This window comes from Typopeltis vanoorti, chromosome 10 (genome assembly GCF_054136105.1).
Source record: "Typopeltis vanoorti isolate ZY-2024b chromosome 10, IOZ_Tvanoo_1.0, whole genome shotgun sequence".
In the NCBI taxonomy this organism is placed as follows: Eukaryota; Metazoa; Arthropoda; class Arachnida; order Uropygi; family Thelyphonidae; genus Typopeltis; species Typopeltis vanoorti.
In genome coordinates, this window is record NC_143558.1 from 9,585,075 (window position 1) to 9,600,033 (window position 14,959).

At 37.6% G+C, this 14,959-nt stretch overlaps 1 protein-coding gene across 2 annotated transcripts in view; it reads left to right on the plus strand.

Moving 5' to 3' along the window:
* The window catches only part of Wdr81 (WD repeat domain 81), a 369,840-nt gene that overhangs the window by 156,731 nt on the left and 198,150 nt on the right, over window positions 1–14,959 (plus strand). For both annotated transcript variants that reach the window (XM_090398673.1, XM_090398674.1), the window contains exon 14: window positions 11,287–11,967. In XM_090398673.1, coding sequence (XP_090254799.1) covers window positions 11,287–11,967 — 681 coding nt within the window. The remainder of the gene's footprint in view (window positions 1–11,286; window positions 11,968–14,959) is intronic.

A 14,959-nucleotide genomic window follows, 5' to 3' on the forward strand; every position in this document is an offset into this window, starting at 1 on the left:
CTTGAAATAGCTTTCAACTTTGAGTGCAGAGTTAATATAAAAATGGTATGGTCACTTGAAAAGAATGGGAGAGGAAAGGCTAGCAAAACAGGATGCAGATCAGTAGCCTGTCCAAAGTGAGTTAAGCTGCATAAGGACCCTTATGACCTCTGGGATATCTAAAAGAATGAAACTTATGTTTTTTTTAGCCAGTGGCCACAAATCCTATGAAACAAACAAAATTTGTTTGTTTTCCTATCCCTTCCACTTCTGACACACAAGATCACAATAAAACTATTTCTATCTCCTAAATAACAGGCTACATCTGAAAACTTAGCTCAAGTTCTACTTTCCAACCACACATCCCGGCTTGCAGTAGACCTTTTAACATTGCTGAAATAACTACATTTTAAAAACTACATTTACAATTATCTTTATGGCAGGTCTCAGCTGGCACACCATTCTCGAGATATTTCTTCATAGGATTAAATGTAAGATGAATGTGACACATAAAAGTTGCTATGTGTCTAAGAGACTATTTTTAGCATCAGCCACGAAACACTCCTAAGCTTAATAAATTCTTCTTGCTCGGTGTTCTCATGTTTGAGGACTTGTGACCCTAGCCACAATGTCTCTCCATTTCTTTCTGTTTTTTGTTACAGCAATGGCCAACTCCAAAGCAAGTCTGGTGATCTTTTTCATTTAGTCCAACCATCTAGGTCTTTGGTGTCCTCTTCTTCTTTGTCCTTCCACTTTGCCCTGGATAAGTTTTTTCAGGTTGTTATTTTCACCTAATTTAAGGTGAAATTCATGTCTCAAAATGTGACCAAAATATTTGAGAATTATTTCATTTACAATGTCACATAGCTGCCTCTTTATTTTTAGTCGACTTATTATACTTTCATTAGGCCTTTTGTCCATCCAGAGACTACATTCTTCTCAGCACCAGATCTCGAAGCTGTTTATCTTGTTCATATATTTTGAGTGTCCAAGATTCAGCACCATATATGAAAATTGAAAACACCAAACTGTTGACCAGTCTTGATTTAGTGGTGATAGAAATGTTTTTGTTTAATAAATATGGCTGCATTAATTGTCTAAGAATTATTTATTTTATTTTATTTATTCTTTTTTTTTTTTCTTGATTAAACTTGTTTCTGCAACAAACTAATTGAGTACCGTGTGGCTTATGACCGTTATAATTTGTGCTCTGAAGATCCTGGTTTGAAATCCAGCAAAATATTAGTAACACAGAAAATTGTGTTTTATTATTATCTGAAACCTCCAGGGAGTCAAGGACTCATTGAGGGAGGCTATAAATCACCCAAACCAGGTGTCATACCTTCTCTTAAATTCATTCACACTAGATATACTCACTACCCCTAAAGACAAACTATTCCACTCACTACTCTGTTGAGAAAAACCTAGCTCTTACTCCTTTCTTGACTGCGAAAAAATTAACTTCAATGGATGCCCCCCCCCCCCATGTTCTCTCCTCATCTTCTGTATCATAAAAAGTTTCATCAGACAGTATTCTATAACACCCATTCAAAAGTTTATAGACCTTTATCCTGAACAGGAGAAAGAGGAGGGGGGGTCTTTAACCCCCCCCTTTCTCCTGTTCAGAGTCTGTAATCCACATACTCACAATCTGCCTTCATAATCTGGATATAATCTTTGTAACACTTCTTCTTTGCACCCTTTCCACAGCTTCTTTATCCCCTTGGAATCTGGGAGACCAAATATATGCACAATAATCCTTTGATAAGACCAAGAGGTTTGGTCTTATCAAACCGTTATAAAAAAAAAAAAAGGCAAAATGACTTCCTTATCCTTAGATGTCAAGGTTTGCTTCGACATCGCAATTATCCTCTGGGTTGTATTCTGACCTTTGAATTTCTAATTCCTATTCACCAATATGCCAAGATCGCTTGCCACCCCAGTTTCTTGTAGCATAACCCCACTAATATAATATGCTCCTGGAAATCTCATCACACCAAAGTGCATAACTTTATACTTACATTAAAATGATAGCCATTTTCTTTTGGGCCAAATTTCCAGCCTATTCAAATCATTTTGTAAGTGCTGATTCTCGTAGACAGGCTTATACGTTGGTTATGCATTTCTAAATAACTTAGGGAATTGAAACAACGTAGATCCGAATATAAATTAAATTATATTTTAATAGATATTTCCGATATTTCGGCAATGTCACATTGCCATTTTCTAAAGGAACTTACAAAAAGGCAGGTGCACACAAGGCAATAACAATACAGTAACTGAGAATGAAGATTTGAAGCTATCGTTCTCCTAGAAGTCCTGATGGTGCCCTCTGGAGGGCTAAGTAGGCGTTCTTGGCTGTTGGGCTGAAGGTCTGCTGATGTATGCCTCCCAAATTTGGGGCAGTCGCATACAACCAAATTTGTTGAGGTTTTGAGAGTTTCTTAGGGCAGAGGCTGATTCCATAAATAATCTTTCGAATTTATATTTGCTCCGGTGTATTATTGTTGCTTTCTTCCACCGTATTCTGTGGCGAGTATCCAGAGCATGGTCTGCAAGACCAGAATGGCTATACTTGTAAAACCGGATGTAGTCCTTGTGTTCAGAAATTCTGATATTCGCTGTCCTGTCTGTTTGGCCAAAGTACGACAGTTTACAACTGCAAGGGACCTGGTATACACCAGGTAGGTCTAGGGGAAGTGGTTGGTCTTTGGTAGAGCGGATAAGGGATGCCAATTTTCTGTAAGGCCTGTAACAGGAGGTGAGGTTATGTTTTTTTAGAATTTTGGTAATTTTTTCTGAGGTGCCTCGGATGTAGGGAATGGTGATGGATTTAGAGTAATCTTTTTTGTGGAGGGGGGGGGGAGGAGGGGGGTTGTGGTTTGTAGGTTTTAATATTTTTGGGGGGGGGGTAGCCATTGGCTGAGAAAGTGTTGAGGATGTGATTTAGTTCAGTGTTAAGGGCTATGTCGTTAGAACAGATTAGTTTAGCCCTGTTATATAGTGTTTTTACAACTCCATATTGTTGTGACGGGGGGGGGGGATTGTTGGTGGATGTATCTGCCTGTATAGGTGGGTTTTCTGTAAACTGAGAAAACGAAAGTTCCATCAGGCTGGCGGGTGACTAGTGTGTCTAGGAAAGGGAGGCAGTTGTTTTCCTCTTTTTCCAGGGTGAACTTGATTCTGGCGTGTTGGTTGTTTAAGTGTGTAAGGAAGGAGAGGAGTGTTTCAGAGCCATGTGGCCAAATAGCGAACACATCATCAACGTAGCGAAGCCACATGGTTGGTTTTTGTGGGGCATAGGCTAAGGCTTTTTCCTCAAAGGTCTCCATAAAGAAATTGGCCAAGGGTGGATTGACAGTAGAATTCTTTTTTAAAGAATTCTACCGTCAAAAAAAAACTTGCTACCAACACCGTAATCAACCTTTCTTCAGTCACCCTGAAGCCTGAAGCTCTCAACGTGCTTTCACGTGGCCACAACTTCGCCATTGCTCCCAGAAAAATACCAAGTGAGGATATTATGATCCAGATTGAAAGAGGAATCTGCCACCTTCCACATCAAATCGCCAACAGTGTAAGACTGGATGTAGCTTGTGTCATTTCCATAGCAAAACCACCCAAAACCAATATATCCAACAAGGAATTTAAAGCCCTACGGGAATTGAGAAATAATAAAGAATTAGTTATCACCAAAGCGGATAAAGGAAATGCAACTGTAGTACTTAACCAAAAGGACTACAAAGGTAAGCTGAATGCTCTTCAATTAGATCGGGCTACTTACTATTACTATTATTACGGGCAACTCCAGGGAGTCATTAGACTTATCGAGGGAGGCCCCAAATCATATTCATCACAACTATTTGACATTCATACAGTATCTATCATACCGCGCCTTAAACTCATTCACTGTCACAGCATCCACCACAGACTCAGGGAGTGCATTCCACTCATTCACTACTCTAAAAGTAAAGAACCCAGCTCTAACACCTTTACTAACCACACTTTTGCCCAGTTTCCATGGATGTCCCATAGTCCTCCCACAACCAGCCCTGTTCTCAAAAATATCTTCTAAATTAATTTTATAGAAACCCTTCAGTAATTTGAATGTCTCAATCATATCTCCCCTTCTCCGCCTATCAACCAATTTTTGCAACCCACAAATCCTCAACCTGTTCTCATACGGTTCATTCCACAGACCTGCTATCATCTCGGTCACTCGCCTCTGGACCCTCTCCACCTCCTCCCCATCAAGAAGAAACCTAGGTGACCAAATCTGAGCACAGTAGTCTAGATGGGGTCTTATCAAGGCTCGATACAGAGGAACAATAACCTGCTTGTCTCTGCTTGTCAACGTATTCTTCAGCAACCAAGTGATTTGATGAGCTGTTTTGGTCACTTTTGCAATGTGTCCCCTAAATTTCAATTCCTTATCTACCAACACTCCTAAATCTCGTGCCTCATCAATTTCCTGGAGCACGGTTCCACCAATGCAGTAAACTGCCGCCAATCTTTTCACCCCAAAATGCATAACCTTACATTTTGCCACATTAAACTGACATCCATTCTCCTTAGCCCAGACCTCCAATCTATCCAAATCATCCTGGAAAATTTTGACGTCATCTGCATTCACTATTGCCCTACCCAACTTCGCATCATCCGCAAACAAATGAACTGTTCCTCTCAGATCATTTCCTATATCATTTATGAACAAATTAAACTGCAGTGGTCCAAGAACAGATCCTTGTGGCACACCACTAGTCACAGGCCGTCTTGTGGACTCTACTCCCGAGTAAACCACTCTCTGATATCTCTCCATCAACCACCCTCCTATCCATCTCACCAACCCTATGTCCATTCCCATATGCTGCAATTTACTTATTAGAATTCCATGTGGAATCCTGTCAAAGGCCTTGGCAAGGTCCAGTAGAATCACCGTAAACCCATTACCCTTATCCAGTTCAGCCGTCACTGTGTTATAATACGTGAGCAAGTTACTGAGGTATGACCTACCCTTCACAAAACCATGCTGTCCCCGATACAGTATCCCATTTTCTTCTATCCAATCTTGTATTTTCCTCTTGACTATTTTCTCTAAGACCTTGACAATGATTCCTGATATGCTAATCGGTCGGTAATTTACAACAGCAGTCTTGGAACCACCTTTATGCAGTGGAACTATTTTCCCCTCTTTCCACCCACTCGGGACTAATCCAGACCCGAGACTCAAATTAAACAAAATGGTCAAGGGTACTGACAATTCTTTAGCTGTTTCTCGTACAACACGAGCTGGTATACCATCCAATTCCACAGATGTATTGACATTGAGGTTATGCAATAGACTACTCACCTCCACTTCATTAACCACAATTCCCGTATAATCTACTGGTTTATTCGTTTAGAATTCGGGGGTATAGAATTAAAACCGTTTAATTCTATACCCCCCCCCTCCAGTATTTACGTACTCCCAAAAATACATAATAAAGAAAATGTGCCATTATGTCCCATAGTGGATGGCATTGATTCCCCCACATACAAATTAGCTAAACATTTGGCCAAAGAGCTCACACACTATACTGGCAACACACCATCACACATAAAAAAACTCAGCCCACTTCAAAGCCAGCATAGAAAACCTTACACTCCAACATACTGACATAATGGTCAGCTTCGACGTCTCCTCCTTATTCACAAATGTCCCACTCAAGGAAACTTTAGAGCTAATCCAAGCAAAATTTTCCCCTGATATCTCAGCCCTATTTCAGTTCACAATGAACTCAGACTATTTCGTTTGGCAGGGAAAATTCTACAAACAAATAGAGAGGACAGCCATGGGCTCACCGCTCTCACCACCCTTGGCCAATTTCTTTATGGAGACCTTTGAGGAAAAAGCCTTAGCCTCTGCCCCACAAAAACCAACCATGTGGCTTCGCTACGTTGATGATGTGTTCGCTATTTGGCCACATGGCTCTGAAACACTCCTCTCCTTCCTTACACACTTAAACAACCAACACACCAGAATCAAGTTCACCCTGGAAAAAGAGGAAAACAACTGCCTCCCTTTCCTAGACACACTAGTCACCCGCCAGCCTGATGGAACTTTGGTTTTCTCAGTTTACAGAAAACCCACCCATACAGGCAGATACATCCACCAACAATCCCCCCCCACCTCACAACAATATGGAGTGTTAAAAACACTATACAACAGGGCTAAACTAATCTGTTCTAACGACATAGCCCTTAACACTGAACTAAATCACATTCTCAACACTTTCTCAGCCAATGGCTACCCCCCCCCCCAAAAAAAAATCCGAAAAATATTAAAACCTACAAATCACAACCCCCCTCCTCCCCCCCCTCCACAAAAAAGATTACTCTAAATCCATCACCATTCCCTACATCCGAGGCACCTCAGAAAAAATTACCAAAATTCTAAAAAAACATGACCTCACCTCCTGTTACAGGCCTTACAGAAAATTGGCATCCCTTATCCGCTCTACCAAAGACCAACCACTTCCCCTAGACCTACCTAGTGTATACCAGGTCCCTTGCAGTTGTAAACTGTCGTACTTTGGCCAAACAGGCAGGACAGCGAATATCAGAATTTCTGAACACAAGGACTACATCCGGTTTTACAAGTATAGCCATTCTGGTCTTGCAGACCATGCTCTGGATACTCGCCACAGAATACGGTGGAAGAAAGCAACAATAATACACCGGAGCAAATATAAATTCGAAAGATTATTTATGGAATCAGCCTCTGCCCTAAGAAACTCTCCAAACCTCAACAAATTTGGTTGTATGCGACTGCCCCAAATTTGGGAGGCATACATCAGCAGACCTTCAGCCCAACGGCCAAGAACGCCTACTTAGCCCTCCAGAGGGCACCATCAGGACTTCTAGGAGAACGATAGCTTCAAATCTTCATTCTCAGTTACTGTATTGTTATTGCCTTGTGTGCACCTGCCTTTTTGTAAGTTCCTTTAGAAAATGGCAATGTGACATTGCCGAAATATCGGAAATATCTGTTAAAATATAATTTAATTTATATTCGGATCTACATTGTTTCAATTCCCTAAGTTATTTAGAAATTTATAAGTGCTGAATATCAGTAGCATCCCTGATTGCCCTGCCTATCTTCGTATCATTGGCAAACAATTTCACATCTCCTGTTAGGCCCTGCCTGATGTCATTAATGTATACATTGAACAATAATGGCCGAAGGACTGAACCCTGAGGCACACCAGTGGTCACCTTAAATCTAACAGATCCACTGTATACCACTTTTTGACATGTCTGTCAACCATCCCCCTCAACCAAGCCAAGAGTTTATATTCTAATCCCATATTCTCCAGTTTATGCAACAGTCTTTCTTCTGGTATCCTATCAGATGCCTTAGAAAAATCTAACATTACCATGGTGTATCCATTCCCTTTGACCAACTCGATCATAACATTCTTATAAAATATGAACAAATTGCTAAAACATGACTTTCCTTTAGTAAACCCATGCTGCTCCTTGCAGAGTATAGCATGTTTGTCTACCCATTTTTGTATGCGAGTTCTTACCAACTTCTCTAAAATCTTCATTACCACACCAGAAATACTGATAGGTCAGTAGTTAGACACATCAGTTTTTGCACCACCTTTGTACCATGGAACTAACATACATTCCTTCCATTCATGTGGTATCATTCCTGACCTGAAACTCAAGTTATACAAACATGTGAAAGGCCTAGCCAATTTGGCTGAACTTTACTTTAGCAAATGGGCTGATATTTCATTTGTTCCTGTAGACAAATTTTTATCCAGGTTATGCAACAGCTTTTCAATCTCGTTACATGACCCTCTAACTCTGCATCCAATGTAGCAATAGCACTGTGTACCATGCTATATATTTGCTGAGATATATCAACATCTGGTTGATATATCTTAGCAAAGTGAGCACTGATTAATTGAATAATCTCATTAGCTTCTGACACTAGAGTACTCTCTGCATTCAATAAAGTTATTCTTTCACATTCATTCTTTCTTGTGGCATAATGATAAAATTTTTTTGGATTGCCTTTAGATTTCACAGTATAGTTTTCTGCACAATAGTCGTTACTTTTCTGGCCTAAGCTTTATATATTTCATAACTCCTCTCATCCTTATTTTCATGATATTCTTTCCACATCTTCTTATGGATCTCTTGCTTAATAAGGTTGCACATCCATTTCACTCCCAACCTATCTATTCTTTGAACGCTAGGGATACATTCAGATACTGCTTATTGCTGACACTTTTCCCATTCAGTAACTGATGCCATGGGACTAAAGATGGTATTCTCCTAAGTGGATGATAATTTCCAGCTTTGTAGTTCAATATGTAACCTGTTCTAATTGAAGCATCAATACAATTAGATACTTCCCAAGAAAGCACAGCATGATCATTGTCACTAACTGGTGGTAAAATAGCTATATTCTTATCATAGACTCTTACTGATGCTATGAGCAAATCCAACATTATTTGACCTTGAGTTCCTTCTTTCACATGCTGCTTGAGAAAGTTGTCTTGCAACAATTCAATAAATTCATCTTCTTTCTTATTCTGAGATTTCTCATCTACCCAATCAATGTTTGGAAAATTAGTCACCCATAATGATTTCTCATTTAGTACCCATAAGGCTAAATTGGCAATGCATTTCTTTGTCCCTTGCAACTGAGCCGCCGGGTCTGTAGCAACACCAGATAGACTCAAACTCACCACTCCATGGGACATTGTTACTGTCATTGTTTTCTTGTGTTTCTATCATAACTGGACTTAAGTCATCTGATATCATTAGTAGTCCTCCTCTTCTGTCATTCCTAAAAATAGTATACCCATTACACTCGATCCCAGTTACCATATCTGATTCTGATAGTCAGGTTTCACTATTGCCAACAATTTTAGGCCACATCATATTCAATACAGCAATACTCAACCCCTTTGTTTCTGATATTCCTGGCATTTGTGTATAGACATAATAAATTACTACCTCTCCTATTCTTATAATTAGATATGCAATCTATTTGGCCTTGTTGTAGAATTTTCTCTTTTCCCTCCCCAGACACATTTAAAAGGTCTAAACTCAAAACATTTTTTTCACCCCTTCGCCACCTACATATCCATGTTTGAAGATGTTTATATCTTTATCATGTTTGCATACCATTGTTGTGTTTTGTTTTCTAATGTTTTTTATACCATTAAACACTTATGTACTGTCCTTCCTATGTTTTGTATCCACTCAGTAACGTATAGATTAAGCAGCAGAAACTCTGAGGATAGTTATATGACACACTCTTAGTCATTTGCATTCACTTGGATTCTATGCTACATCTACCAGCCATTAATTTGGCCATATCGCTACTTTCACTGTTCCTGTTTGCATAATTTTAAGAGTTCTGTGTTATAAATACCTTTTGCAATGTTCATCTCCTTTATCCAACTCCGCTATCACACTATTATAAAAAGTGAGTAAATTAATAAGACTATCTACCTCTCCCAGTACTTCACCTGTAGAATATCATTCATTTTGAATTCTGGCTCTGACTAACTTTTCCAATAGTTTAACTATCCCTCCTGAGATACTAATTAGTCTCTAATTTCAACCTCTCACTGGGAGCCTCCTTTAACAGAATAAACCATTTAATTGCTCTCTTTCTGACTCTATAGTGACCTTGTCAGAGCTGAGATATTAAATTCATGTCAGTTAACATGAATTTGTCAGTTTCCTTCAGGAAGATTTAATAAACCTTTAACTAGGATGGGTTTGTTGTTTTAAGAGTTACAGAAATGTTTATAGTGTATTGGTAGATGAACTGTGCCCCAGGAAATTGATGAGATGCAGGATTTGGAATTATCATTGAAGTTTGAGGGTGAAATTGCATTGTGAAGTGAATTGTAAAGCCCACTCTGCATGTTGCAGAGTGGGCTTTACAATATGGTAAGAAGAACACTAATACATAGTGATAAGGATACAGTTATACCACTGGACTGTCTCTCACTCAGAATATACTTGGACTACCAAATGCAAATTTGGTCACATGGTTTATATTGTGATGAGGAAACTGCAGAGGATCCAGATGTGAATGAGGCATTATCTGGAAACTAGAATATTGGTTTTGATTATAGAATAATACAGGAAATCATCCTACTGCATGAGTGTAATGAACAATGGACTAAGTAGATTTTTTTAGTGAGTGGGATGCATTACCAAGGTATGTTATAAATGATAAGAGTGTGAATGAATTTATTATAGTTTAATATAATGTGTTGCTGATTGAGTAAGACCTGCAATGAGTGCTAACTCCATACAATGCAATAAACAAGGGGAAAAAAATTAGTTATTATATCATAATAGATACTTCAAAATGAATAATTTATTCTGTTTTCAGTGTTTAACAGCTAGTTTTGAAAAACAAGGTATGGTCTGTTCAAAAATAAACTAATAGATCATAGCAAGTGCTCTATCCTAGAGATGACATGTTATCAAACTATTAGAAAAGTACTTTTAAATGGGCTGATGTCCATGTAAGAAATTTTGTAGGCTCTATAGTGAAACAGAGACTTGGAAAATTAAAATGTGATACAAAGGATAATTTAATACAATCCATTATACAAGTACAATTTTGAAATGCAGAAATAAGAAAACTGTAGAGTTCATTAATATGCTTAGGCATGGACTCTACAGTTTTCTTATTTCTGCATCTCAAAACCGTACTTGTATAATGGATTGTATTAAGTTATCCTTTGTATCACATTTTAATTTTATTTTAATTTTAACTTATTAGGAACAGAGGAGCACATATAGATTATTAGGTAAAGTTGGAATTTAATTTTTGTACTTATTTTCTTGCTAAATTAAAATTTGTCTTTATATTATGAGCATTCAGATTAATTTGTTTGCTACTGTATAGACATATTTTTAGAGTTGCACATCCTTTTTTAAATAAGAAAATCCTTTTTACTAATGCTATTTATTCAAACAGTTACTTTTACTATAATGATAAAATCTATCACTAGTTTTTGATCAGACATTTACAGCATTGTTATTAGCATTTTTGTTTATTGTGGAAGCATTAGTCTCCAGCACTTAATTTACTACGTATCCTGGCAGTCATTAGTAAAAATACCAACCTTAAATTATCACATTTTCTAAATAGAGAAAAATTTAGTCTTAATCCTTATATGTGATAGTTCTAGTAAAACTAAAATTGCATTTGGTTTCTCTGCAAATAATGTTTTTTGTATTAATTTTTTACACTTTTTAAACTTGAAGTTTTGTTTACAGATGTTTCCAGTATGTAATTCAACTGCTGCTTCAACTTCCTTCAAGTTCTCAAGAATTAGATCATTCAGAAAGTCCTGGTCAGTTACCTCTTCGCTATCCATCAGTGTCACCAAATGGTTTACCCCCTCCATCAGCCCATCAGTTTCTTCAGCCACTGATTCACAATCTTCCATTTCCTTCTTTTTTCCCAGAACTCTATGCATTTCTCAATCAACTGAACTCTTACTCTTATCAACTTGAGTACACTCTTACAAGAGAAGTATCTTGGTCATCAAAACAAGAGACTGTTAGCAAATTAGCACAAGCAAAAATAAAATATGCTGCCCAAACTCTTAGTACACTTCTTTCTAAACTGAACCCTGAAGGTACTAGTTTACTCATTCCATATTTGCAAGAAATGTTTGAAGATCCCCATACTGCTCTCTCAGCAACCTGGCACTTATTTGGACATGTATCTCAGGCTTTAGGACCCCAAGAAACTGTTAATAAATTGCTGAAAACACTAATTCATTTATTTGAACCAGATATTTCATCTTGTAAGCACATGAAACTGTATCATCGCTCTTTTCTACTGCAACTTATTATTAGACTAGGATTGCAGACCTTCTTAAATCACTTTATAACTCTTATCATTCAGGCTATTGGAGGCTTCCGTGATTTCATATCAGAAGACTCTTCAAGGTAATAATTTTTCCTATAATAATAGGACTTCATAATTTTTATAATAATTATTTTTAATGTACTAAAAATAATGACTTGTTAAAATGTAACCCTGAAATGAAAATTCACTCTGTAGAATATTTTCACCCTACTACTATGGGCCAAGAAAGTTGAAAACTCGACTGAAAGTGCATGTTGCTGTCTTTTGGAACAGCAATGGTATGATTCATCGGAGCATGATGAATGAATGAATGAATGATGCTTCACATGTAAAGCTATGTGAAGACTTTAAGAAAGTAGAAACAATGAATGATTGTGTTGTGCTGAGGCATAGCAATTACTTTTGCATCATGACAGTGTGAAACTGCACATGAGTGCATTCACTTCAACTGTTATCAAAGAAATCAGACCTGAAGTTGTGGAACATCTTTATATTGCCCTACAGTCCAGACTTGGATTGATTTCATTGGACTTCAGGTTATTTCCTGAATTGAAAATGCTTGGAAAGGATATACATTTTGAAATTGATCAAAGCATTGGTGAGGTTAGAAAAGGATTCTGAAAACAATCTGAAGAGTTGTACTATGACATCTTCAAAGAACTTGATAGAGAAAATGTATTATTGAAAAGGAGGGTGATAATGTTGAGAATGTATGAAAAAAATAAAGTAGAAGTTCAAAATATTACAGTTTTTATGACACTGATATCTCTTTTAGGTAGTGAACTCTCACAAATAGAGCTATTACTTTCAGAATGTCCATGTGTGGAAATACAAGGCAGATGATTATAGAAAGCTTATGAGACAGCTTGGTGAAATAGCATGGGATAAGAATGGAAAAAGATCAGTGTACTATTGGGGGACTAGTTTCTCAGCACAAAAGGGAAGGCCAAGATTGGTTTCAAGTTACAAGCTGGTTGGTGTATCTCTATTAAGGTGTTTTTAAGCAGTAGGATCAGATTAGTTGATCAGAGCAGGATTCTTTGTGTGGATCAGCATGAGTGTGTTAATGGGAGGTTGTGATTTAACAACCTCCCATTAACAGTACTTTTATATTACAGCAGGGTGCCAGATGTACTGTGCAAAGAGGTGGGGGGGATGCAAATTTTGCAGAGGTCACATGAAAACTATTACCCCCAGTGATTAAACTCATATACTACCTGGTTATATATATATACAGGGTGTTCGGGATAAATTTGACATATTTATAATTAATTATATTTTTCCGTAAGTTACATGTATTAACACACACTTCTCTTCATTTAAAAGTTTGGACCCTTCTTCATTCATATACAAGATGTCAGAAAGGATGGATAGCTGGAACCCACCTGAATCATGGAAGAGAATAACTTGTATCATGATGATTCGTGCCCGCCATCAAAATAAGGATATTACGACTGCTGCCCAATGCTCCCTGAATACAGTAAAAACAATCAGGCATGAACTAGAGACTTGCAATGGTGACTACGAGGATGTAGCAAGAAGAAAGATCCCTAGCAGACGATCTGATTGCGTTCGTACAGCAGAATTCCTCGCAAATCTGCAGGAACAGGTGTTGAAGAACCCTGGCATTGGAATTCGGGCTTTGTTCGTGGAGTTGCTAACTGTAGTCAAGCCCTGGATAACAAGGGTAGCCAATGGTAGGCCGTATGTATGGCAGCAGGATTCGGCCCCTTGCCACACCTCTGGGAAAAGTCAAAAATGGTTGTCTGAAAATTTCTACGACTTCACCAGTCCAAATGTTTGGCCTCCAAATTCCCCAGACCTTAACCCCATGGATTATTTTGTATGGGGCGCAGTTGAAAAAGACACCAATCGCACTTCCAGTAATACAAAAGCCCAGTTAATGGATAAAATTAAAACAGTTTTTGCGGCCCTTCCCAGGGAGACTGTAGCATCAGCTTGTTCGAGGTTCCGAAGCAGAATTGAAGCTGTGATCGATGCTAATGGTGGTTATTTTGAGTAAATCTTGTTGATAGTATTGTAATTAACTCTGCCTGTAATGTTTTTTTGTCAATTCATTAAATTTAATAGATACAAAGAAGATTTTCTTTTTCCTTACGAAACTGTCAAATTTATCCCGAACACCCTGTATATATATATATATATATATATATATATTTTTTTTTTTTTTATATTTTTTTTTTTAGGTCATACATGCCAATAGCCTATGATAGATGAGATGTCAGAGGAATAATTAAAAATTATTGTTGGTGACATTGAATCCACAAGTAGGAATAGAAGAGATGTAGAGATATATAGGGACAAGCATAATTTAACAGAATATTCAGTTTTTTTAAAAAGAAACAGATATACGAAAAACATGAAAATCCCCAGATTGAGAATCTCAAAATTGATCATCTGCTTATCTCAGATCGAACTGTATGGATGTGACAAAGATAGCCACAATTACTCTGATTATTATCTTGTAATTGCTTGTTTAAGAATGCATATGCCAGGAAATACCAGAATGTGCAGATAAACAAATTTGACATTACTACACATACCAGCGATTGAATTTAGAAATCTTTATGCAGGTGTATGTAAGCATCGCTTATGCAGTATATTGCAAAATACTTGGTCATGTGCACCACCACATGTTCTAGGCAACTATTTAAGAATGCTGCTGGTCAGTAATCATCCGTAGTGTTGATTGCAATGAAAAAAAACAAAGGATCTTTTGACTAAATTTAGCACACGTGAACCACAGTAGTAGTTTTTTATTATGTAAATATTTTGTCCAAGGTATCTTAGGACATCATCAGTACAGTTTGCCATTCCCCCTAAATGTCTCCCATATCTAGATTTTATACACAACATTGAAAGAAACATCAAGCACTTCTCTAGTATTGAAGCCAACAAACTTCGTTTTGAAATAGCAAAAATAATTTTATGCCAAACCTTCAGTATTAAACATTCCACCATCAGAATTGAAAGCTCTTACCTCCTTAAAACATAATAAAAACATAATCATCACCAGAGCCGACAAAGGAAATACTACACTGGTTCTTGATA